Source organism: Eriocheir sinensis, chromosome 8 (assembly GCF_024679095.1).
Source record: "Eriocheir sinensis breed Jianghai 21 chromosome 8, ASM2467909v1, whole genome shotgun sequence".
NCBI classification, from domain to species: Eukaryota; Metazoa; Arthropoda; class Malacostraca; order Decapoda; family Varunidae; genus Eriocheir; species Eriocheir sinensis.
The window spans coordinates 21466990-21491888 of NC_066516.1; the positions used below are offsets into that span (position 1 = coordinate 21466990).

A 24899-nucleotide genomic window follows, 5' to 3' on the forward strand; every position below is an offset into this window, starting at 1 on the left:
TCTGTGAATCAAACCGGTGACGTCAAAGAGCTGGCTATGACGCAGTGCAAATTCCGTACCGCGACTGGCTGGGCCGCCGATGCTTTCTCCGGAGATGAGTCGGAGGCGAACCAACCCAGCGCAGCCACGTCACTGCCCGCCCGTACAACCCGAACCGGGCCACCGTCTAACGCTAATCTGCTTCCGGAAACTGCAAGGAATTGGCCCCGAGATAAGGCGTGGCGGGTGAAGGCTTCCTGCGACTGGTGAGGCAACGCGGGGGAAGGTGTTGCGTCGGGGTAATACGAGGAACCTAAACTTGTTGCTGCAGATTCTTGTGAGTGAGGGACGGGTTTGGTTTGGTTTGGTTAGGTCTCTCTCTCTCTCTCTCTCTCTCTCTCTCTCTCTCTCTCTCTCTCTCTCTCTCTCTCTCTCTCTCTCTCTCTCTCTCTCTCTCTCTCTCTCACCCGACCCTCCTCCTCCTCCTCCTCCTCCTCTTCCACTCTACTCCACTCATTCCTCACCCCCCATGCCCCTCACGACTCCCCAATCCCACTTCTCCCAATTCATAATGTGGGGCGAGGGAAGTGCGTCTCACACACACACACACACACACACACACACACACACACACACACAGGACAAAAACAATGCCCACCAGAAGCATCTAAACAATGAAATATCGACTCAGGGTCAAAGTAGGAAACTATCGAAGTAATGAACGGGCAGGTAACGGGACGCAGGTGGAAGGAGGGAGGAAGGGAGAGGAGAGAGGGCAAGGTGGGCGCGGAGAGGAAGATGGACCGGCGGGGAGGGAGGTGAGGGGAGGGGAAGGGAAGGGAAGACCGAGTTGCGAAGGGAGGAGGATGGGGGAAGGGGGAAGGGGTAATGGGGACGCTGAATGAAGGGCCAAGTGAGTTCGTCTTACAGAGAGAGAAAAAAGTGTGTTATGATACGAGGAAAAGGAGGCGGAGAATGTGTTCGTGTGTGTTTGTGTGTGTGTGTGTGTGTGTGTGTGTGTGTGTGTGTGTGTGTGTTACTTGCCTCCTCACCCGAGACCGTTGTCATAACTTCCTTACGATCATGGACTTCAGAATATAAGAAACTAGCACAAAAAAAACAGAGGCTTGCTGTTTGTATACGTTAAACACACACACACACACACACACACTCTTTCACAATCACATCCTAACCTTTATAGCGATTAACAATATAGGCGTCGTTAGTTAACAAGACACGATTATGCAGATCAATACATTAACTAACAAACCTTAACCTCAACCCCCCCCCTCCTCCCAACCTCCGCCCCCCCCCAATAGCTACCTCTTCCATCCCGCCATCCCCACCCACCCATCCCCAACCACCTTCTCCAGCCCCATTCCACCCCACTCCTATTACGCAACGACCCAGCCAGTCAGTCAGGTGGAACGGCAATCAGCAGACAACAACAATAACATTCCACTCATTCTGTTGTGTCTCTTTTGCATTACGTCATTCTTGTTGTTGTTGTTGCTGCTGCTGCTGCTGTTGTTGTTGTTTACTGAGTGATCTTTTCGTCCTGGTGACAATATCTATTTTTTCGTAGCTTATCATTTCCTTTCTTTTTTTTTCTTTCTTTGATAATATAGTTTTTACAATTTCTTATCAAGGCAGGAAGGTTATGAGTGATCTGTTTTTCGTCACCCACCACCACCACCACCACCATCACCACCACTACCATCACTACCACCCATGTTATCGTCACCACCACCACCACCATTATCTACATTACTGATCTCCCAATAATCTCACTACGACCACCACCAGCACCACTATTACGAACACCACCATCACCACCACCACTATTAATAAACCACCCTCACTACCACTAACGTTCATCCCAGCATCACCACCACTATCACCACCACTACCGTTATTCCCACCGTCACCACCAGCATCATAACTTTGGCTATCACCACCACCACCACCACCGCCACCGCCGTTGTTACCACCACCACCGTTAATCTCACCGCCGCCGCCACAGCTGGGTCGGTGCGCATCAAGGTCAAGGTTAAGATGAACTCCGCCACGCTATAATAGTCTCTCTCTCTCTCTCTCTCTCTCTCTCTCTCTCTCTCTCTCTCTCTCTCTCTCTCTCTCTCTCTCTCTCTCTCTCTCTCTCTCTCCACTCCTCCTCCATTAATACTACTTCCCATTCTTCATTCCCCGTAAATTCTTCCTCTCTCCTTCCCTCCCCTCTCCACTGCTTCTTATACCCCCTCACTGCCTCCCCTCCCCCTTCACTCATAACCCCCCCCCTCATCTCTTCCCCTATCCTTCCCCCCTCTTCAGCTCTCTTTCCATCTATCTACCTGTCTCCACCTGTCTGTCTCTCTCTACCTGTCCAAACCTTGAAATTCCACTTGACTCACCGTTTTTCTCTCCTAGTTTCCTCCATCTGCCCTTCCTACTGTGTTATGATCATGTGATTTGTCTCTTTCTCTGCCATCACTCCTGCATACACCTTAGCTTACACTCTATACATCTCTTATTATTTTCCTTCCTTTCCCTAACACTTCCATACTTTTTTTATTCTTTTATTTTTCTATCCACGCGCCTTCACAACTCTTCTTCCTTTCCGACTAAACCCTACCTTTCTTTCCTACCTTTTCCCTCATCTCATTATTTTCCTTCCTTTCCCTAACACTGCCATACTTTTTATCCTTTTCATATCCTATCCACGCGCCCTCACCCTCTACTTCCTTTCCGACCATACCCTACCTTCCTTTCCTACCATTTCCCTCTTCCACTCTATACCTCTCTTACTTCTTTCCTTAAATATCCTCCGGCCTCCAAATGTCTTATCCTTTTCCTTTCCTATCCTCACCTCATCCTTCTTCCTTACCTGCCTATTCGCTTCCGTACTTCTTATCCCTCTCCTTACCCAGTCTCTAGCCTTCACACACACACACACACACACACACACACACACACACACACACACACACACACATCCCCTTTCTCACCACCTCTCCCCTCCACATAACACACAGATCGAGGTCACACGTACAACCTCCACCAATGCTCGTGTTTTGGGAATAAGGAAAGGAAGGAAGAAAAAAAAAGCTACTCTATTACAACTGTCCTTTACTTCGGCCTCGTGTGTGTGTTGCCTCGGAGGTGTCCCTGTGATAGCGGGACTCTGCAGGACCTCAGGGGAGCGGCGCCTTCCGAGGGTCACTGAAGACACGAGAGAGAGAGATAGAGGGGGGGGGAGTGGAGAGAGAGTGAGAGAGAGAGAGAGAGAGAGAGAGAGAGAGAGAGAGAGAGAGAGAGAGAGAGAGAGAGAGAGAGAGAGAGAGAGGATGGGTCAGTAACAAGGAAAGACACAAACATAACAAATTAGTAACAAAGACGAGAGAAGAGGAAGCGAAAGAGAAAGAAGAGGAAACGAGAGAGAGAGAGAGAGAGAGAGAGAGAGAGAGAGAGAGAGAGAGAGAGAGAGAAAGGATGTGACAGTAAGAGGGAAAGACACAGACATAACGAAATAGTGACCGAAAGAAACGAAAAAAGTGGAAAAGGGACGGAGACAGCGAAGAGAGACTCACTTTAACGAGACAGACAGACAGACAGACAGACAGACATGGAGACGCCTGCTTGCTTTCCCTCGTACCCTCTCACCCCCTCGCATCCTCTAACACTAAGCAGAATATCAATAAAAGAAACCGCTAAAAAACAAAAAAAACATACGAGATATAAAACAACCAGGATAAGAAGCGTGACCTTGGGAACTCCCGAACAGTGCTTGATAAAAGGGCATAAAAAAAATAATGAAAAAAAAAAAAGCCCGCTACTCACTGCTCCTAAAGAGAGACAACTGGACTTGAGTAATACGGTCCATGGAACTCTTCTTTCTGTCGCTAGTAGTTCATTACATACTGCAGGAGAACGAAGATTAAGTTTGTGTGTGTATGTTCTAGTTTGATCGATCTGGGTTCTTAATAAACTACCCTCACTACCACTAACGTTCATCCCAGCACCATCACCACTATCACCACCACCACCACCGCCACCTCCACTTCTGCTAACACCACCACCACCACTTCTACTAACACCACCACCACCACTTCTACTAACACCACCACCACCACCACCACCACCACTTCTGTTAACACGACCCTCACCACCACCGCCGCCGCTGTTCTTCCTATCACCAATTTTGAACCTCAACTCTTTAATCCTTGTAAATTACCAAGACCAAAGACCAAAGGGACAAACGAACTGGCTCTCCATTATGTATAGTTACTGGAAGCCTCATCACAACAAACTCAACTACCATCACCACCACTATGACCTCCACCATCACCACCACTACCACCACCATTACCATTGCCACTGTCACCTCCACCATCACCACCACCACCACCGCAAACAGCTTGACCTAAGAAGTGTTAGTAAAAAGGATAACCGCTTCAACACACACCCACACACACACCCACACCCACCCACACCCACACACCCACACCCACACCCACACACACACACACACACACACACTAGTTTATTAATTACCACTTGTACGTATTTTTTTTTGTCCTTGAGACTAGGAAAATAAATTAACTTCTGACGCACATCATATACCAGAAAGCGCTTACTTAATATTACGGTACGTGAACACACACACACACACACACACACACACACACACACACACACACACACACACACACACACACACAAAGTAACGCCCCCCTACCCTCCCAGACATCATAAATAACACACACACACAAAGAAAAGTTTATCAGGCCTTTATCAGCCCCGACGGATGTACATAACAAAGAAAAAACAAACAAAAACATACGAGATATAAAACAACCAGGATAAGAAGCGTGACCTTGGGAACTCCCGAACAGTGCTTGATAAAAGGAGGAGGAGGAGGAGGAGGAGGAGGAGGAGGAGGGAGTGTGAAGAGAACGAGTGCATGAGTCAGTTAATAAGAAGCGAAACCTTAAATATAGTTACTCTCTATCTATACCTCCCCTATTTTCCTGTCCTTCCCTCCCTATTTCTTCTCCTCCTCCTCCTCCTCCTCCTCCTTCCAGGGCCACGAGGGAGGAGTGAGGGGTTGAAGAGACATTGGGAAGAACTTGTGGGGGACCCGATTAGCATTGCAATAAAGAGGAATGTAAGGTCGCTGGGGCCATTCTACTATGAAGGAGTGCCTTTTTTTTTTTTTTTTTTTTTACAGCAAAGGAGACAATTCAAGGGCACAAAAAAAGCAAACATTAATAAAAAAAAAAAGCCCGCTACTTGAGACACGTTCCCTTCCTCGTAGTCATGAGTTCACGAGTAGAAATCCTTCTCCTGCTCCTCCTTTTCCTACTATCCTTACCTACGTGTCTTCCTTGGTTTTTCCTGTATCCTTTTTTCCGCCTTCTGATGTTATGTTTTGATTATCTTTTGTTTTTTCATTTTCTATTATTGCTTATTTTCCTGTATTCTTCCCTCTGTCGTCCCTTTATCCTCCTCTCTTCTCCCTCACTTTTTTCACCTCTTTCCTTTTATTTTATTTATCTCCTTTCATCACTTTATTTTCCTGATCACATTTCTCAGAGTCTCTTATGTTCTCCTTAACACTCCTCTTATCATCTATTCCTATCCCTTTACCTACTTAACCCTTTCGTCTCCTCCTCTCTATTACCCCTCTATCTCCTCCTCAACCCTTTCCTCTTCTCCGTACTTCCCTTTTACCTCCTCCTCAACCCTTTCCTCTCCTCTCTAGTACCCCTCTATCTCCTCCTCAACCCTTTCCTTTTCTCCGTTCTTCCCTTTTACCTCCTCCTCAACCCTTTCCTCTTCTCCGTTCTTCCCCTTTACCTCCTCCTCAACCCATTCTTCGTGTCTCTTCCTCCTCTTTACCTCCTCAACCCTTTCCTCTTCACCCCTTCCTCCCCTTTTACTTCCTCCTCCTTAACACCATATTATCAAAGGTGTGGGTGTGCCTGCCACCTTCCACCGCCCCACAAGGTCCCTCTGTTCCCGTCGCCCTTCGCGGAGGCTCAGGCAGGCTTCTCCACGCGAGGGTAACTGCCTTGAGTCACTTCCTTGAGTCCCGCGGCACCCAGGCACTGCTACTCCACTCAGCTGGCACTCATCAACCCTTCATCCACCTATTTATACTCCACTCCACAATGTCACACAGGCAATGGAATACTATACATCAACTAACTTGCTTGATAAATGTTGCCTTTTCCATTCTTCCTCTAATCACTCTACAGTCTACACCCATCTTGAGGACGCTTCATACTGCCTGCACACCAACTAATCTAAATCACCCTTTTCACTTCCTAACCTGATAGACTAATCATTCACCTCTCCACACCTCATCCTTCCCCTAATCACTCTGAACCCATCATCAGGACACCTCATACTGCATACTAACTAATCATCTTAAATCTTCTTATATATCCATCTTTTTCATTCCCCTCTGCACTTCCTAACCTGACAACCACACCTCGTCCACCTCTTCACACCTCAACTTTCCCCTAATCACTCTGAACCCATCATCAGGACGCCTCATACTGCATACTAACCAATCTTCTTAAATCTTTTCTTTTAAGTCCATTTTTTTTTTTATATCCTCCTCTGCACTGCCTTACATGAGAGCAACACACCCATCACACCTTTCCACACCTCGTCCTTCCCCTAATCACCCCGCTCCCTTAATCAGGACACCTCATACTGCTTGCATACTAACTAATCCACTTAAATCTTCATGCACATCTTTTTTCATCCCTTACCTGACATCCACTCTTAATCCACCTCTCAACACCTCATCTTTCCCTTAATTACTCCACACCCTTCAACAGGACGCCTCATACTGCATACTAAGCAATCATATTTATTACCCTTAACCCTGAACCCGCATGCTCTACTTACGCCCCTCACAGCACCATCCACGTATGCCCCGCCACACCCTGAACCACCCACGTACTCACTCATCCTCGCCACACCACGTACTCTCCACCTCGCGTCCATAGCATGCATTCCTCGTTCACTCCCTCCCCCTCCCTGCCGTCTTCCACTTAAACTGCCTCCATCCCTGCCTTCCTCCACTTATACTAACTATTTCTGGGCATTTCTTTTTGGTATTTGATCCACACATCTGGTATTTATATTTGGACAATCTATGTGACGTTTATTTATATCATTGGGCAGACGTTCTTTATAATCCTGCCTACGACTTTAACTCATTCAAGAGGAAGGTATCGGGACACCTCTTCTCACGTAATTGAGTGCTCTTTCGGCCACCTCTTCAAATTCTTTACAGGAGCAGCGAGTAGCGGGCTTTTTTTTTTTTATCATTTCCTTTTTTTTGTGCCCTTGTGCTGTCTCCTTTCCTGTAAAAAAAAAAAAATAGTTTCTTGTCCACCCCGCACCTTAACTCACTCCCTTGATTATATGTTTATTCCTCATACAGTCACACGCACGCCAGATCCTCTTACCCACACACAAACACACACACATATAAACACATTCACCCATCGTCCTCCATGCAACAAACAGTCACGTACGGAGGCGAGGTCGAGTCTTTAGAGCCGTGCGAAGGTCTTTCCCGCCCATGTCCTAGCGCAACAAAAGCCACCACGTACGTCGGCTATTCTGGTGCCGCGGAAAGAAGGATAAAAGTAATTGGAGCGTTGTGGAAGGTAGTCATTACGTGCATTCATCCACGGCCCGACGCGGATGTAAGCTGTCGCCGCCGCCGCCGCCGCCTGTGTTGTGTGTGTTGCGGAGGACATCAAGGCTACAACAGGGAGAACATTGTACGCTCGCTCTTCCAAACATGACCCACTTCCCGCCCTCCCTCCTCGCTTTTCTGTTCTGCCGCCGCCTCTCCCAAACGCCTCGCCTCGCAGACAAAGGAGTGTATTTTTTATTATTCCCGCAAGCACGTGACTGAAATGTTGTTGAAATGCACATGTCACACATTCACACACACACACACACACACACACACACACAAACAAACAACCTCGCCCCGCCCTCGCCTCGCATCACAATTGAGTTAAAAGTTTTCTATAACACACACACACACATAGCATACTTAGCCTGACCTAGCTCACGCCTCTCCCCTTCCCTTCCCTTCCCTTCCCTTCCCTTCCGTTTCACCCCGTCCCGTTCCCTTCCGCATGCCATCATTCCTCGCCGCGGAACAAAACGCTCAGAGCCTTCATGCACTTCCTGACACCACTCCACGCCTCGTGAATTGAATAACACAGGAAACTCTTCGCTTCCTGGTAAGGCACGCTCCAGTATAAGCAACGTCCCTCATTCCTTGGCGCCTCGCTGTTTACGCAAAATACTTCCCGGAACGCTGCTGCTGCTGTTGCTACTCTGCTGTTAGTGCTGCTGCTTCTTCTGCTCACTTGCGAAACCTACTCAAGACAATCCAATGTGCTCCTCCTCTTCCTCTTATGCGGCGGCGGCAAAACATTCAGGTGAACACACAAAGGCGGCACTGATCAGCTGTTCACCTTGCCGGGCTCAGCAGGAAGTGTTGTTCTAGATATTGCAGAACAACGTTACGGGGAAAGGAAGACACAACAGGGGAGGCAAACTTTCTCCCGGCGCGCGAGGGCTGCCAGCCACCCAGCCACACCGTCACCCGTCCTGGCCACACTCTCCTACTCTCCCCCTACCCCCACCTCACCCCGTGCCAGGGAAATGACCCGAGTGTGCAGGAGAGCAGTGCCTACCCCTCACTCACTCCCCCGCCCCGCCCCCAGTAACCTGACCCGCCTGGCACTGTGTACATTGTCACCTCTTGGATAATGAGGGGACCGTATTATTATTATTATTATTATTATTATTATTATTATTATTATTATTAGGTTTAATATATATTTCTCTTCGCAGTAAGGCTTAATTCCGGTCTGCTTTTAATCCCGTATTCATATCATTCAGTTGAACTCGGTGAACTCTTCTTTATGGAAAACTCGTGCTATTACTCTCTTTGTTGTCATCATCATAATCCTCATCCCTATCATAATCGGTCATCCAATAATTAATTCTGCCGAGTGTGTGGGCTGGCAGGGTCAAACCGAGGCGGCGCAGGGTACGCAGGTGTCGCAATAAATACGTCATGGTAAAGAAAAATCGACGTGCGTGACGCTGGAGATAAAGCAGACGAGACGAACTAGGCGAAAAAAAAAATATCAGCATCACTTTTCATTTTGTAAGCCATCGTGTGTCTGGTGATCGGGTACAGTCAGGTATTAGTAGACTCCCTCCCTATCCTCTTTCCTCTCCTTGACAATCCTAATTTCCCCACCACCACCACAACCCTGAGCACCCCTTTCACCCCTCCTTCACCCCCTTCAATCCTCCTCCTCCTTCTCTTGAACTCCCCCTCATTCATTAATATTTTCTTTTATAATGATACCGTAGTTTATTTTATGTGGTGAAAGTGTGGTGAGAGAAAGCAAGGGAAAAAAGGGAATGGTTCTAAAGTGGACTTTTTTGTAAGCTATCATGTGTCTGGTGATTGGGTACAGTGGTGGAAGGGGATTCATCGTTATCATCATTTTCTACTTTGTTATGAGGCTGTAGTTTATCTTATGAGGTAAAAGCAAGTATGGGAAAAAGGGAAGGGTTCAAATACGGATTCACAAATAAAACGAAGCACCGGAATCAAAGTTAGCGAAGCGAAAAGTGTGATTAAGAACTGTGTGTCTTTCCTCTTTCCTTTTTTTTAATTGAGCGTTGCCATCGAGTTTATGCGTCACTGGTGGGCCATGCAGACACCACCTCACTGTGTTGTTGGCGACGGTATTGTGATGACGGCGAGTGTCTGGCTCTGGGGCGCCGATGTGTCAGTGTTGAGGGAATGTGTTGTGTGTGTGTGTGTGTGTGTGTTGTGACTCATTCCAACATGCTATCTCGTCTCGTCTTGTTATGGGCGTCTCTCTCTCTCTCTCTCTCTCTCTCTCTCTCTCTCTCTCTCTCTCTCTCTCTCTCTCTCTCTCTCTCTCTCTCTCTCTCTCTCTCTCATTATCACGTTGTATCTTGTAATAACTCCCCCCTCCCTCCCCTCACACTCCCTACCTCCCTACCCTCCCTCCACCTCCCCCCACTCGTTACCCTCTCCTCCCCATCCCCTCTCCCTCCCCTCCCCTCCCTTCCCTCCACTCCCCCCTCTCCTCCTCTCCTCCCCTCCCACTCAGAGGATTTATATATTATTTCATTTCATCGATTCATAAAGCTTTTTTCCTCTGCGGGCTGTTATATATTTAAAAGAGAAATATTGTGTTTGCTCATCAACAGGTGTGTGTGTGTGTGTGTGTGTGTGTGTGTGTGTGTGTGTGTGTGTGTGTGTGTGTGTCGTTTCTTTCTCTCTTTTCCTTTGCCTTTCCCTCATTTCTTCACGCCTGACTCTTGTTTCCTTGCAAAGTTAAACACGACACGTTCCTGTATACTCTCTCTCTTTTTTTTTTTTCTTTCTTTCTCTTTACTTCTTACATATTGTAAATGTGTCCATATATGTTGATGAGCGGGCATCTCTCTCTCTCTCTCTCTCTCTCTCTCTCTCTCTCTCTCTCTCTCTCTGGTTCTTCCTTCTATGTATATGAGAAACAGGTATGATAATAATAATAATAATAGTAATAATAATGATAATAATGATAATAATAGTAACAATAACAATAACAATAACAATAATAATAATAATATTATTATTAACAACAATAATGGCCACCACCTTCATTAACATCACCACCACCACCACCACGGCCCCCCCCTCCCCTCCCACACATCCCCCCGGAGTGCCATGCGGTGCCAGTCGGTCGGCTGTCACGTGCCTCACATCACCCCGCCAGAGTCGCCACCTCACGTCCCCAGTGACCCGCCTCCTCCTCCGCCTGGCCCGGCCTCTCACCAACACACACACACACACACACACACAGAGTAAGTAAGTAAGTAAGTAAAGAAGGAAGGAAGGAAGGAAGGAAGGAAGGAAGGAAGGAAGGAAGGAAGGAAGGAAGGAGGGAAGGAAGGAAGGAAGGAAGGAAAAAAGAAGAAAAAGAAGAAGCAGAAGCAAGAGAGAGAGAGAGAGAGAGAGTCAGTCCCGTTATCTCCTTGAGCAACATGTCAAAAATCGCACAATAAATAAAGTGGCCTTAGTCTTTTTGTGTCCTTACCTCCCCCCCTCCCCCATTCCACTACCCTCCTCTCCCTCCCTATCCTCCTTCCTCTCCTTGACAATCTTAATCTCCCCACCACCACCACAACCCTGAGCACCCCCCTTTCACCCCTCCTTCACCCCCTTATGTCCTCCTCCTCCTCTTGAACTCCCCCTTCCCTCCTCCTTCACCCCCTCCCTGTCCTCCCCCTCCTCCCCTGTGTCCCCGCTCCCCCCCATGCAGTCTTTATTTACATCTTTTGTCATGACGATCGAGTTGTTTTTCTGCATGGCGCGGTAAGGACGCCCGAGAGACAGGCATTTCCTTGTGCAATGTTTCGCCTTGCTCCAATTACGCGCCCTTTGTCACCGGGAGCGTGAATGCCGCGCGGGATGAGAGCGAAGCCAGACGTGAAAACCGCAAGTGCATATACGAGTTTGGCGGAGCACCTTCTCGAGTCATAAGGAGGTCGGTCTGTCGCGCCTTCACCTTCCGCGCAAACTGGAGCGAGACAAAAAATCGAGGAGGTGGTGATGATCTTTGGGTGATGATGACAGCATTCAGTGAGTTGAGGAAAGGAAGGAGGGAAGGAAGGATGGAAGCTGTGGTATAGGTTATGAGTTTGCAGTGTTGATGATGAGTCTAGGGAGAAAGGAAGGAAGGAAGGAGGGAAAGAATGAAGGATTATTGGGGCGTTTAGTCTTGGCGCCGCAACTGCAGGGTCATGTGGCACGAGGAAGGAAGGAAGGAAGGAAGGAGGGAAAGAATGAAGGTGTAGTATGTTATGAGTTTACAGTGAATGGTGATGAAAATTGAAGGAAGAAAGGATGGAAATAAGGAAGCAAGGAATTAGTTACGAGTTTGCAGTACATAGTGGTGATAATTGAAGGAAGAAAGGATGAAAATAAGTAAAAGTAATAGTTCGTTATGAATTTCCTGAGTTTGTAGAATGAGGAAGGAAGGAGGGAAAAAAGAAAGAGACAGGAGGAAGGAAGGAGGGAAAGAAGAAAAACGATAGTGGTTCCTCATGAGCTGAAAGATGAAAGAAAAAAACAAGAAATAAGGCAGTGGCGAATTTCCAGAGAACATGAAAGAAAAAAAAAGGAAAAAAGGAGGAAATGAAGGAGACGATAGTGGTTCCCTGTGAGCTGGAAAAAAAAAGAAACCAGGAAACGAGCGAATAATGATAAAATGAAAGAAGAAATGAAAAAAGGAGGGAAGGAGATGATAATTGTTTCCGGTGAGCTGAAAGAAGATATAGAAAAACAAGGAACGAATAGGTGATGAATTTCTCGAACATATAAAAGAAAAAATGAGGGAAGAAATGAATCAGGAAAGAAAGGAAGGAGACGAGAGTTCCATAGGAGGTGAAGGAAAATAGAGGACAAGGAAGCAACCTGTAGTTTACGAGTTACCAGATAAAATGAAGAAAATATAAGGAAGGAAGGAAGCAAAGAGGAAAAGCGAGCGGAAAAATTACTGATACGATAAGACACGATAATGAGTGTGAGAGAGAAACAAACTAATAAGAAGAGAAACCACACAGGTAAGTCACACAATCGGCGGCCACCAGGTGTGTTTTGCAGGTCAAGGAAGGGTTGGTGACGTGCTGCCTACCTGCCACCATTCTCTCTCAGCCCCGACCATCCTCGCTCCAGCCCTGATAGCGTCTCCTTGTCTCTCTTTCTTTCCCTCACGTAACGTCAGATTGCACTCGCTGGTCGGGGCCATCGTGAAGGCTTACCGCGGCGAGGACTTGGAAGTTAAGAGAGAGGTGAAGATGTGGAGGACACTGAGGCAGATAGGGAGGGAAGGAGAAAAGTTGGAGGGGTTTATGTAACTTTGTGGATGAATAGAGATAGGAATTAAAGGAGAAAATTGAAGAATGACAATATTAGAGGAATGGAGTGACAGATAAAGGTGAAAACGTGCGATCAGGCAAATATAGAGATGAGGGAAAGATAGGAAGGAGGGCATGACGTAAATGTGGAGAAGAACCAAAGGAAAAAAATAAAGGAAATAAGGAAAAAAAACAGGTAGTGTAATGGAGAAAGGAAAAGGTGAGAACATGGAATCAGGTATGAATAGAAGGGAGATGAGAGGGGTGAACGTACGTTTGGTGAGGAACGGAGGAAGGAATTAAATGCAAAAAATGAAAAAAAAAAAAAAAAGTTGAGAAATAAGGAGAATGGGAAAGGTGAAAACATACAGTCGGTTAGGAAAAAGGAAGACACATGAAGGGAATGGAGGTAAGTTTTGGAAGGAACGAAAGAGGAGAAATTAAAGAAAAAAAATGAAAAGAAACGTTACAAGAATGGAAAGAGAAAATATAAGAACATGCACTCAGGTAGAAAAAGAGGAAGAAGGGTTGGACAGAACAGTAGGTTCGGTAAGAATGAAGGAAGGGAATGAGAAGAGGAAATGGGGAAAGATAACGATTAGGAAATAGAAATAATAGATAAAGAAAATGAGAACCAGGAATTTTGATTAAGGAAGACAGCCGTGAGGAGGAGAACGAGGGAAAGATGAAATATTAGACGCCTATCGTACTACTTTCCTGCACTTTCTCCCATTATTCACGTATTACTCATTTGCTTTACATTACCACAACTACTCCCTCGGTCTCTGTCTCTGTCTGTCTGTCTCTGTCTGTCTGTCTCTGTCTGTCTGTCTCTGTCTCTTTCGCTTCCCCTTTTCTCGTCTTTGTTACTAATTTATGTTTGTGTTTCCTTGTTATTGTCCCATCTCTCTCTCTCTCTCTCTCTCTCTCTCTCTCTCTGGTAAGTCGTTAATGAGAGGGCGGCCAGGTGAGCAGGACGTGAGTTGCACCTTCTCACCGACCTTGACGCGATAAGGGGTATCAGGGGCGGCTCTTGCCATCACGCGCACCGCCCAGATAGCCCCGTGCCCCCGCCGTCCTCCCTGCGACACACGCCTCAGGGTCACCAACAGCAGCACCACCTCCCTCCCTCACGCTGAGATCACGTCTATTCCTAATCACGAGGGGCTGCAAGAAAGTGAAGAAATGAGGAGGAAGGACAGGAGAGGGTTGCTGTTTTTAATCACTTACATAGATGGTCTGACATGGCTTCGCTTTGTTAAAGTCACCTGCATTATTTTTTTTTTTTGTGTGTGTGTGTGCAAGAGTGATTTGTCATGCCGTTTGCTTGTACCAGTTATCTATTGTGTGTGTGTGTGTGTGTGTGTGTGTGTGTGTGTGTGTGTGTGTGTGTGTGTGTGTGTGTGTGTGTGTGTGTGTGTGTGTGTGTGTGTGTGTGTGTGTGTGTGTGTGTGTGTGTGTGTGTGTGTGTGTGTGTGTGTGTGTGTGTGTGTGTGTGTGTGTGTGTGTGTGTGTGTGTGTGTGTGTGTGTGTGTGTGTGTGTGTGTGTGTGTGTGTGTGTGTGTGTGTGTGTGTGTGTGTGTGTGTGTGTGTGTGTGTGTGTGTGTGTGTGTGTGTGTGTGTGTGTGTGTGTTTTACCGGATGAGTGAGTGAGTGGTCTTATGCTTCCGTGGGTGTCCGTTACGCAATAGAGGAGAAAATGATGATAATAATAATGATGATGGATGAAAATAAGGTACAAAATAGACTGGCAGCAGCACCGCCCCATGTGTGAACCGTAGCTTTTCTTTATCCCTCAGAATCAGAACTACAAAAAACTGGAGTATATAATAATCAGTGAATGCCAAGGTGCGGGGAATTACCTGACACGGAAGTGGATGGTGGCAAGACTGGTTGACTGACTGACTGACGAATATGGAGAGCAGCGCTGCCGAATTATCGTACTGGACATCATATTTACCATTCTTTTAAGCCTCAAACTCTCGTAACCTACACAAATAACGGTGGACAATTAAAAGAGTGTTGAGACGGTTATTCATTGATGTTTCTTTGTTTTTGCTGTGGTTATCGATCGGAAGCTACGAGAAAATGCAATGCGATGAGTACGATACTATGGCAACGCTGATGGAGAGGTAGAGAGGGTGAACCAAGGTGACTGTGTGGTGGCAGGAAGGAGCAAGAAGCAGAAATAAAAGGTGAAGCAAATGTAGAAGGTATGGGGATAGAATTGAATGAGTGGTGAATGTGTGGCAGCGGAAAGGAACAAGGAGAAGCAGAATGAAAAAAGTTGAAGGAAAAGTTGAAGGTATGGGGATAGAATGAAAGAGTGATAACTGAGTGGCAGTGGAAGGAGAGGCAGAAAAAAAGTGAAGGCAAATTTGAAGGATAGGGAGAGAGTGAGTGAATTAGCGGAAAGGGGAAAGAGGAGGCAGAAAAAAAGTGAAGGAAAACTTGAAGGAATAGGAGACAGAGTGAGTGGAATTAAGAGTGACTGAATGGCGGTACCGGAAAGGGGGGAAGGAGGCCAAAAAAAAAAAATATATGTAAGGTACGGCGTGAGGGTACTGGTGGATGTGGATGCATGAGGTTAAACTGTGGATGAAGGGAAAGGTGGAAGAGATGGCAGACAAGGGTAAAGAGGGAGAAGGATGAGGATGTAGGTGAAGAGGGTCCGGAGTGCATGTCTGGAGGTGAAAAGGGTAAAGATGAGGTGTTGGAGTGCGGAGAAGAGAAGGGGGGGGGGGGGGATGAAAGGGGGAGAGACAGAACCACGCACTGTTTAAAGTTTCCACCCTTCACACACATACCCTTCCCCTCCCCCTTCCCCCCCCTTCCCCTACCACGGTCACCCCGCCCAAGGTCACCCAAGCATAAACTTCCCGCCAAACCACCCACTTGAACCCGCCCTCAACCCACCTCATCCACCCCCATTACAGTCCACCCTCAGCCTGCCCCCCATCACCCCCCTCCATCCCCCGCCGCCGCCTCCGTATACCTGCCGACGATCTACACACAAGGAGCTGCTATGTGGCTTATCCTCACGTCCTTCTGCAGTTCCGGGACTCGCCGTTACATGAAGAAGGGGAAAAACAGGCGATAGATAAAGATGGAGGCCAATAAAGTCATCCGATATTAACAGAACATAGGAAGAAAGGTTGTTACGCCATCAACCCGGGGAGGAGGACAAATAATGAATGAAGATAGAAGGATAAACAGGTAATATATCAAGGTGAGGAGCAATAGAGTCAGCGAATATTAATAAATGTACATAGTCTGATTATTACGACGTAGAAGACGAGGGGGGACACCAATAATAAATAAGGAGGGGAAAACGAGGTAATAGATAAAACTAAAGAGCAATAATGACAGTTGATATTAAAAACGGGACACAAAGAATCCTGGTTATTACTACACCGAAGGAGAGAGAGGAGGGAGGGACAATAACAAATGAAGAATAAACAAACAACAGGAATAACGTCCACTGATGATGATAACTGGACACCACATGAATGACTCTTACATCATAGGGAGACGAGAGGAAGAGGAGGTGAGGAGACGATGGAGGGAGGTTGTGGGGAGATGGGGGGTAATGATAAATGGCGGACAGGCTTTAATGCGAGTCCTGCGGTCGTGTTTTAGAGGCGCGGCAGACGAGTGCGGTTGAGGAATCCAAGAGTCACGGTCATTATCCTCAAGCTGTAAGTGACGGTGATGGATGGGTGTTGTGCTTGTCTGGGGGGAGGGGGCAGGGAAGGGAGAGGGGGGAGGGGGCAGGGAAGGAAGAGGGGGGAGGGGGCAGGGAAGGAAGAGGGGGGAGGGGGCAGGGAAGGAAGAGGGGAGAGTGGCCGAAGTGGTGATGGTGGAGGGGTTTGTGTGTACGTGTGTTCGCGATCGCCACTTCCCTGAAACCTCTCTCCCTCTCCTCCCTCTCTCCCCGTACTCTCCTTCCGCCCTTCGACTGCCGGGTATAGTAGAAGAGTTTAATCTCCGGTGGGTATGAAGGAGAGGAGGGTGTGGTTGAAGGGGGGTGAGGTGGGGTAGGGATGAGGGATGCTGACGTAAGCGTGCCGGGGATAAAGTTTCGCTCCCGTCACAATGCACTCTTCCTACCCTAACCACACACCACACCACACCTCACGCCTTGCTCGCTGGTCACTCACACTGCCGCGGGGAGGGGGAGAGAGAGAGAGAGAGAGAGAGAGAGAGAGAGAGAGAGACCCGTATACATGAGTGCGTGAGGAGTTTAACAAGCATAATTTCACGGTACTACACACGCACAAACACACACACACACACACAGGTCGTCGTGAAGGTCGTGGGCGTAATGAGGTTCTCGAGGCACCCTGACGGAGGAAATTAAAAGCTTCCGGTGCAAGAGGATCAGCATCAGACCCTTCCATCCTCCCGCCCCTGCCCCTCGCCTCTGCCTCGTTATGTACCCAGGAAGGTGACGAGGCAGTGTGGTGGCGGGCAGGACGTTTGGTTCCAGGACACTGCTTCCCGCCGGCCGCCCCTTCCCCCTTCCCTCCCTCCCGCCGCAGGACAGTCCCGCCGGACGACCCTCAACGCGGCAGCCGCCCAGACAGCCGCCACCTGGACCGCCGTCCCGGGACAGCTCAGGCCAGACAGCTTTCCCCGCTACTCATGGATGTCTTTGAGCAGCTGCAGCCTCGGTTCTGCATCGTGTAATTATTGTCGGTGCCCATCATGACACGACTCCAAGACAAACTCCTCGATATCTAGGGGGAGAGTGGTACGTGTCAACTAGTTCGTGCTAGGTTTTGAGAAACAGGTACGTGAAAATAGGTTCGAAACACTGCGAACTTCTTTCCCACGAACCTATTTCCCAATTTGAACATTGGCTTAGAAACATGATCGTGTGTAATATCATGAAACAAAGTTGGAAATACGTACGGGGTAATAAGTCCGTTTCGAAATTGTTACCAGGTAGACTTCAGGAATATAGAAAAAGGTTATTTCTAAATTTGGTCAAGGACTTGGAATATATAAAGATACCAAGAAGTTCAACATCTGATTATTTCAATAAAATCACTCCGAGTACATATTACTGTACCGTATATAATGACTAAAAATTCATATGAGCTTCTGTGAAAGATTCTGTGAAAGATTCTATCTCTGTTCTGCAGATGGGATGAAAGATACTATCTCTGTTCTGCAGATGGGACAATGTTTATATGTAGAGTTATTTGTAATTGTGACACATGCAAGGCAGACAGTTGTGTGGCCACAGGGAAAAAGGCAGACTGGCTTTTTCTTATTCACAGAGGCACTGCAGCACAACACACAGTCAGCTTTGTCACTAGTTGATTGCAGAGTTGATGGTCCTGGTTCCGCGTCGTCTGGCGGCTGTAAAATAATTAAATCTTATCAGTATTCGTTGATCTGTGATGGTCATTATGATATAGTAATAATTACACAAGTGTAAAACATCACCTCAGTTCTGGCTTGGCAAGATGTTGCCATACGTGTTCTTGGTGGTGTGTAAGGGGCTGCTGCTTCACGTGGGCGGCTACGCCTGGGAGGGCGAATGGGGGAATGGTGGATAGCCTCTGATGGTTCCGTGTCGTCTGGCTGCTGTAAAATTATTAAATCTTATAAATATTTGTTTATCTGTGATGGTCATTATGATATAATAATAATTACTCTTTTAAAACATTACCTCAGTTCTGCCTTGGCGAGATGCTGCCATACACGTTCTATACCATCCCCATACATATCAAGCCAGGGTTATCGTTGTAGGTAGCCACACATTTAGAGTGGCTGGAACATAGCATTTGATGCCAAGCAGTCTGCTGCCTACAAGGGGCTGGCTGGAGCAGGAGGAAGGTATTTGTTTCGTTCATTTAGCAGTGTGCGCCTCACACTTTCAAATGACACAGAGTTTGCGGCAGAAGCTGGAGCCCTGGCACATCGTTCATCGTACACATGCCTGTAAATGAATCTTATGAACGTACACATGCCTGTAAATGAATCTTAATGAAATCTTGATTGTAACATTAATTGTAATCTTACTTGTATACACAATATATACAATGTTTATAGAGAAATTACCATCACCGTCGTAATTTGAGTTTGTCAATTGACTATAGTGATTAAACACGGTCTCTGAAATCCATAAGAATTATACAGCATGTTCGTGAGCCCCACCGTGGGGTTCACGAACATGCCGTATACTTAAAAACGAGGTACTTGCCTGGCATTCTGTGTTGGGTTATTCTTCGAGTCTTTCATAGAAGATTTTAGCTCCATCTGCTCAATGTAACTCGCCTGGGAGACATGGTTTTGGTCTTTGGTCAACATCATAGTGCTGTTCTCCAGGTTGATGTGGCCACGTCCAAGGCAGTCACTTTTGAAAAAGCGAGAGCGCACATGAAGCTTGTCATTGTACTGGCGATCCTTGACATAAGCTTGGTCATCAAAAACATGCACTATGGAGCCTCGCCTCTGTCCCTTGATTTTTTCTGACCTGCCTTGCCTCGCCTTGACAACCTTCACTCATTGTTACAGTAAAGGAATGTATTGGAAATCACTGCTAAACTAGCCGAGGGCCGGGTGATAATGTTGAATAGTGGGACACAAACAAGAGGCAGAAATATAAATTCTAGCTAGAACTTTTAGAACCTAGTTGCAACTCGAACATTTCGAACTTTATTCCAGCAAACTGTTTTTTTCACTTTTCGAACTAACTGTCGTTTACTTGGAAAGAAATTCGAACACGTACCTGCTTCAAACCCTGCACTCTTATTGTACACGAACCTAATTCACCCTCTCCCTCAATACACTTCCTGACCTCGTCTCCGGTCTGGCGTTTTTCTTTTATGATCCAGACACACACCAGACAGAGCTGCGGGGCCTTGCCACACGACGCCGCCCGTCCACCACCTGGACCTGGACTTTGGATGGTCGGCCACTAACATTTGCATCCACGAGAACGGAGCTTTGAAATTTGCACATTAATGATTGCTTACAAATTTGTGTTTGAAAATGGTCATGAAATTACCATTAAAACTATCAAAGACGGCCTACGCACAACAAAAATGATATATGCATAATAAAAAACGCATAAATTGTGCACAAAATAGTGAACATGAACAACAGAAAACTCTTAACATGAACTCGACATCAGCCCTCGTAGGAAAGCTGCATTCCTAAAGTCGGTGTTTGAGGCGAGGCAGTCGTCACTGGGGGGGATGGAGAGTTACGGGGGTGAGCGAAGAGTTCATACAGGACGTGCTGCTCTCCACCCTCGGGGACGCAACACTCAGCGCGGCACATAAGGCCGAGATGACGAATGCTCGGATTCATATTGGTCCTAACATTTTCAGCAGTTATTCAGTTTCCTCTTACTACGGTGTATCCTTCTACTCATCACACTCCCGAAGATGACATTTGTATAGTCAAGAATAGTGTAGAAAACGGTGACGTAAAGTACAAAGTATTTCGAATCATCTCCCATCAGACTGCAGTTTTTCACGCTCTCTCGACAGAGGAAACACACCAAGCTGTTTGCGTCCCTCGATGACGAAAAAAAAAAAAGCTGCATGAATACGACCCAAGGCAGGCGAGACTGTAGATCCAGGAAACATAACTCTTTGAGAAAAGGAAGCTGTGGGGAGAATCAGAGCGAGACCCATACTTCCGGGGACGGTCTTAATTAGCGGGGGAAAAACTGTAAATACCAGATGAAAGGAGGGCGGAAGGGTGAGAGGGAGTGACAGGAGGGAAGGGCGGGAGGGAAGGACGGAGAAGAGGGAGAGAGAGAAATCGAAATCGAGGAAAAAGAGAATACCAATGAAGGGAGGGCAGAAGGGTGAGAGGGAGTGACAAGAGGGAAGGACGGAAGGTTATGGCGGAGAACAGGGAGAGAGAGAAATCAAAGTCGAGGAAAAAAATACCAATGAAGAGAGGGCGGAAGGGTGTGAGGGAGTGACTAGAGAAAAAGACGAAAAAATAGAAAATGGGGAAGTCGAAGTCGAGGAAAAAAATACCAATGAAGAGAGGGCGGAAGGGTGTGAGGGAGTGACTAGAGAAAGACGAAAAAATAGAAAATGGGGAAATCGAAGTCGAGGAAATGAAAATATGAAATAACTAAAAAATAAAGTAGAAATTAGCAAGCCAATCATGTCGTTCTAAGAGATAATACAGGAACAATAATAATCAATCAACATCTTTTACATGGTAACACTGAGTCCCCGACGACGATGCATCACCACCGCTATCAACACAATCACCACATCTGTCAACACCGCCATCACCGCCATCACCACGTCAAGCAGTAAACAAGCACTTGATCACAACACACCTGCGAGCTCATGGCCCCCCCCTCCCCTGTCTTCCTCCTCTTCCCCCCTTCCTGCCTTGAATCCCCTCCTCCTCCTCCTCCTCCTCCTCCCTTCCTGTCTACTCCATCATACACGACCACACGACCATTAACACTGCACCATTCCCCCCTTCCCACCACCACCAGCACTGCCACACGATAGCCCTCACCTCCCCCTGAGCACTCTTACATACGTCTGTCCACATCCTCGTGTTGGATTTCATCAATATGGGGTTAGCTAATTCAATTTTATGAAATGTATCAAATAACGGTGAACGCTTCGGCGATGCTCGGAAACGCTAACAACAGGAGTAAGCAAAGACCATCGCTTCTAAATCACCAATAATCAGAACTACCATTATAGCATTGTTTCCGTCACCTTCCAACACCTTACCACCACCACCACCACCACCACCACCACCACCACCACTTAACAGCCACCGTCATCTCCGGCACACCACCCCCACCAGCCACACCCTGACCACATATTTCAGGATGTTCCTAATTTATTATGACCTAAAAGTTCAAAATCACACCCAAAGTTCGTATTTAGTATCACAATCAACGTGACTTCCCTACAACGCTACGCAATACACTACAAAGCGCCAACAGTCGGGTATTACATTTCGCGGAAGGATAATAATGAGTAAAACCGAACTCTTAAAATTACAGCGCCGGAGATTAATTTGTTTCTGGATACAGTCTAATTAGGGCTTTTACTGTTAATAATGTCAGGAAACCGGCCTTATTCTACTGTATAAAAGAAGGAAAGGGGGAGGGGGAGTATAAAAGAAGGAAAGGGGGAGGGGGAGTATAAAAGAAGGAAAGGGGGAGGGGGAGTATAAAAGAAGGAAAGGGGGAGGGGGAGGGAGAGGGGGAGGGTTGTACGGTGTCTTTGGTGGCGGGAAAATCAAATTGCGCTTATCAATGAATCATCTAAATAGCTCCCGTTTGGTCGTGCTGCTGCCCACGCCCCCTCGTTCATGCACTATCCAGGAAACATCGGTGGAACGCTCTAGAGTTTAATTTGTTTCTGGACACAGTTTGATTAAGGCTTTTACTAATTCATGCTATCAAGAAACCGGAGTTATCTTTAATAATCCTCGAGGCTATGAATATTCCGCTGTATACAATATCACATCATAAGACGGACTCAAGGCGGAAGCAAAATAATTCACGTGCGGGGAAGAAGCCGAGGACGAGGACGAGGCCGGCACCGCACGTCAACACCCACACCCACACCCACTCCCACACGCACGCCCGCCGCCTCCACACCGCCAAAATTAGTCACCTGTAAACATCATCCACACAAAAAGCCACACTCACAAGGCACGGCACCGCTGGTCACGTGGCCCCTGCGTCCTTCCCGCCCCAACGGTGTGGCCTTCGGGTTCCCGTCCACACAAGCACATGGACACAAACACACTCGCCGGCGTCCCTGAGGTCAATGCGGGAATTCTGGCAGTGAAGGAGGTGAGGGAGGAAGGGAGTGGGGAGGGGGTACACAGGCTTAGCGGGGCAGGGGTTATGAGGAAGGACACGGAGGGGGAGGGGGAAAGGGAGGGTTGAATAGTTTGAGGGTGGAGAAGCTATGAAAAAAAAAACCAACTACATAGCTACGTATTTGAGTAGTTATTTACAGTAAGTAGTTTCATTTCCTGATTATATGGTGCAAAATTATCCATATTACCTGTTTTGTGTTAAATTTGTCATCTTTGCTGTGTTTTCTTTCATTATTTTAGGGAGAGGTGGGGAGGCGGGGGAGGCAGGCTTGGCGAGGCGGGGGGAGGGCTGTGATGAAGGACTGGGAGGTGATAGGGAGTGGGAGGGGGTGTAGCTGGTAGGTGTGGAGGAACGATGAAAAAAAAAAATAAACGAACTACCTAGCTACGTCTATAACAATTCAACTATTTTTCTTTCTTTTCTTGATTATGTGTAAAATTATCCATCGTACGCTGTTATGTGTCTTAACTTTGATAGCTTTACGGTGTATCTTTTCAGTATCTCAGTCTGCTTCGTTCCGCTTCTCCATGTTCGACACCCGCTTCGAGCACGCCGCGAGCCTCCCCGCCTCGCCTCGCAGCCACTCGCCTTCCTCCATTGTTCAGCACCTCCCCCCAGCGTCCTCCTCAGTGGTTCTCCGATATGACAACACATTTTTTCCTCGTCGTCAAAATAACAAAACACGAAATGAAACACCGCACGAAATACCGCGAGAGAGAAGAAAAAAATGTAAAGTCGAGTATCTGATTTTTTGCGAGTTGTCCAATATTCTCTCTCTCTCTCTCTCTCTCTCTCTCTCTCTCTCTCTCTCTCTCTCTCTCTCTCTCTCTCTCTCTCTCTCTCTCTCTCTCTCTTACTTCGAGTGTATATAGTTCACAAAGAGCAAAGTGAAACAAATAAACTGCTGTGGAAAGAGTCTCTACTTGACTGCATAACCACTGAAGAAGATATATAAATGAATAAACAAGGAGGTGAGGAGCCGGGAGGGGACGCGAGTGGAGGAAGGAGGGACGAGAGGGTGTATGAAGGGGGAGGGAGGTGGGGGAGGTGCGTGGGTCATCTGCGCATCACACCAGTTCCAACACTTATTTTTACTCGTTATTAAATATCCTTTGTTAACCTTTCCAGACACTCATCGGTACACACACACGCTGTCCCTCGTCACACCTTTTAGAGAGGATCGGGCAATCAAAGCATCACAAAATAACTTTTAAACCCCCTTTCTTAGGCCTAAAAACTGAACCTACTTTAACCCCTATCAACGCATCACCTAAATGACCCCCGCGTGGCCGTGCTGCTGCTGGCCACGCCTCGTCTCTGCGCCGCTAGGAAGGATCAGTGAAACATGAGCGGGTGAGCAAATCAGGAGTGAACTTATGAGCATGAAATAGTGCCCAAGAACAGCAAACTTATTCTTCTTCTTTCGTGTTTTTCCTATTATTTTATTTCTTATACTTCTTTATGTTCTGCTTCTTCATCTTCATACTGTTATTATTATTATTATTATTATTATTATTATTATTATTATTATTATTATTATCAAGAGGAGAGTATTAAGACAACTCTGCACCCGGAACTGACGTCTCTTTTGACCTCTCGTTCTATTTTTCCTTTGCCGGACCAGCGTTTAGCGGGCTTTTTTTTAATGTTGCTTTTGTTTTTTGTCCTTGAGCTGCTTCTCTTGCTGTTAAGAGAAACCATCATCATTATCCTGAGTGTCATTAAAGAGCGTTGACGTGACGGAATGGCTCTCCGTCACACGCATCTTGGGGTTTGTTTGGAAAGCGTCAGTATCACAGTTAATGGCGGCGGCGGCAGTCACGTGTTTATGATGAAAAAGAGAGCGTCATCCTTCTCCTCGGCGCGTCCTTGGTTCCCACGCCCGCCGGGACACACAGGGACAGCAGGTGAACAGATGAGCCTCTTGTCTCCCCTGGGCGCCGCGTCTGCACAGCCCCGCCAGACTTTATTTCCCCTCCCCGCGGCCGCCCCGTCTATTGCCCGCGGCCACCACCACGGGACGCCTGGTGATGCCTCTGGGCGTGACCTGATGAACTCCTCGTCATGCCAAAGGACA

At 47.1% G+C, this 24899-nt stretch overlaps 1 protein-coding gene and 1 long non-coding RNA gene across 2 annotated transcripts in view; both read right to left on the reverse strand.

Annotated features, from left to right (window-relative positions):
• The window catches only part of LOC126995353 (uncharacterized), a 55643-nt gene that overhangs the window by 22813 nt on the left and 7931 nt on the right, over positions 1–24899 (reverse strand). Inside the window, exons 2-3 of the mRNA XM_050854831.1 lie at positions 22646–22757; positions 3110–3198 (exon numbers count right to left, since the gene is read on the reverse strand). Of these exons, the coding sequence (XP_050710788.1) occupies positions 3110–3198; positions 22646–22757 (201 nt within the window). The remainder of the gene's footprint in view (positions 1–3109; positions 3199–22645; positions 22758–24899) is intronic.
• LOC126995678 (uncharacterized) lies at positions 18148–18928 on the reverse strand. The gene is made up of 3 exons (XR_007750646.1): positions 18659–18928; positions 18433–18573; positions 18148–18345 (listed from the first exon to the last, which is right to left on the reverse strand). It is a non-coding gene; the product is annotated as an uncharacterized LOC126995678 (long non-coding RNA).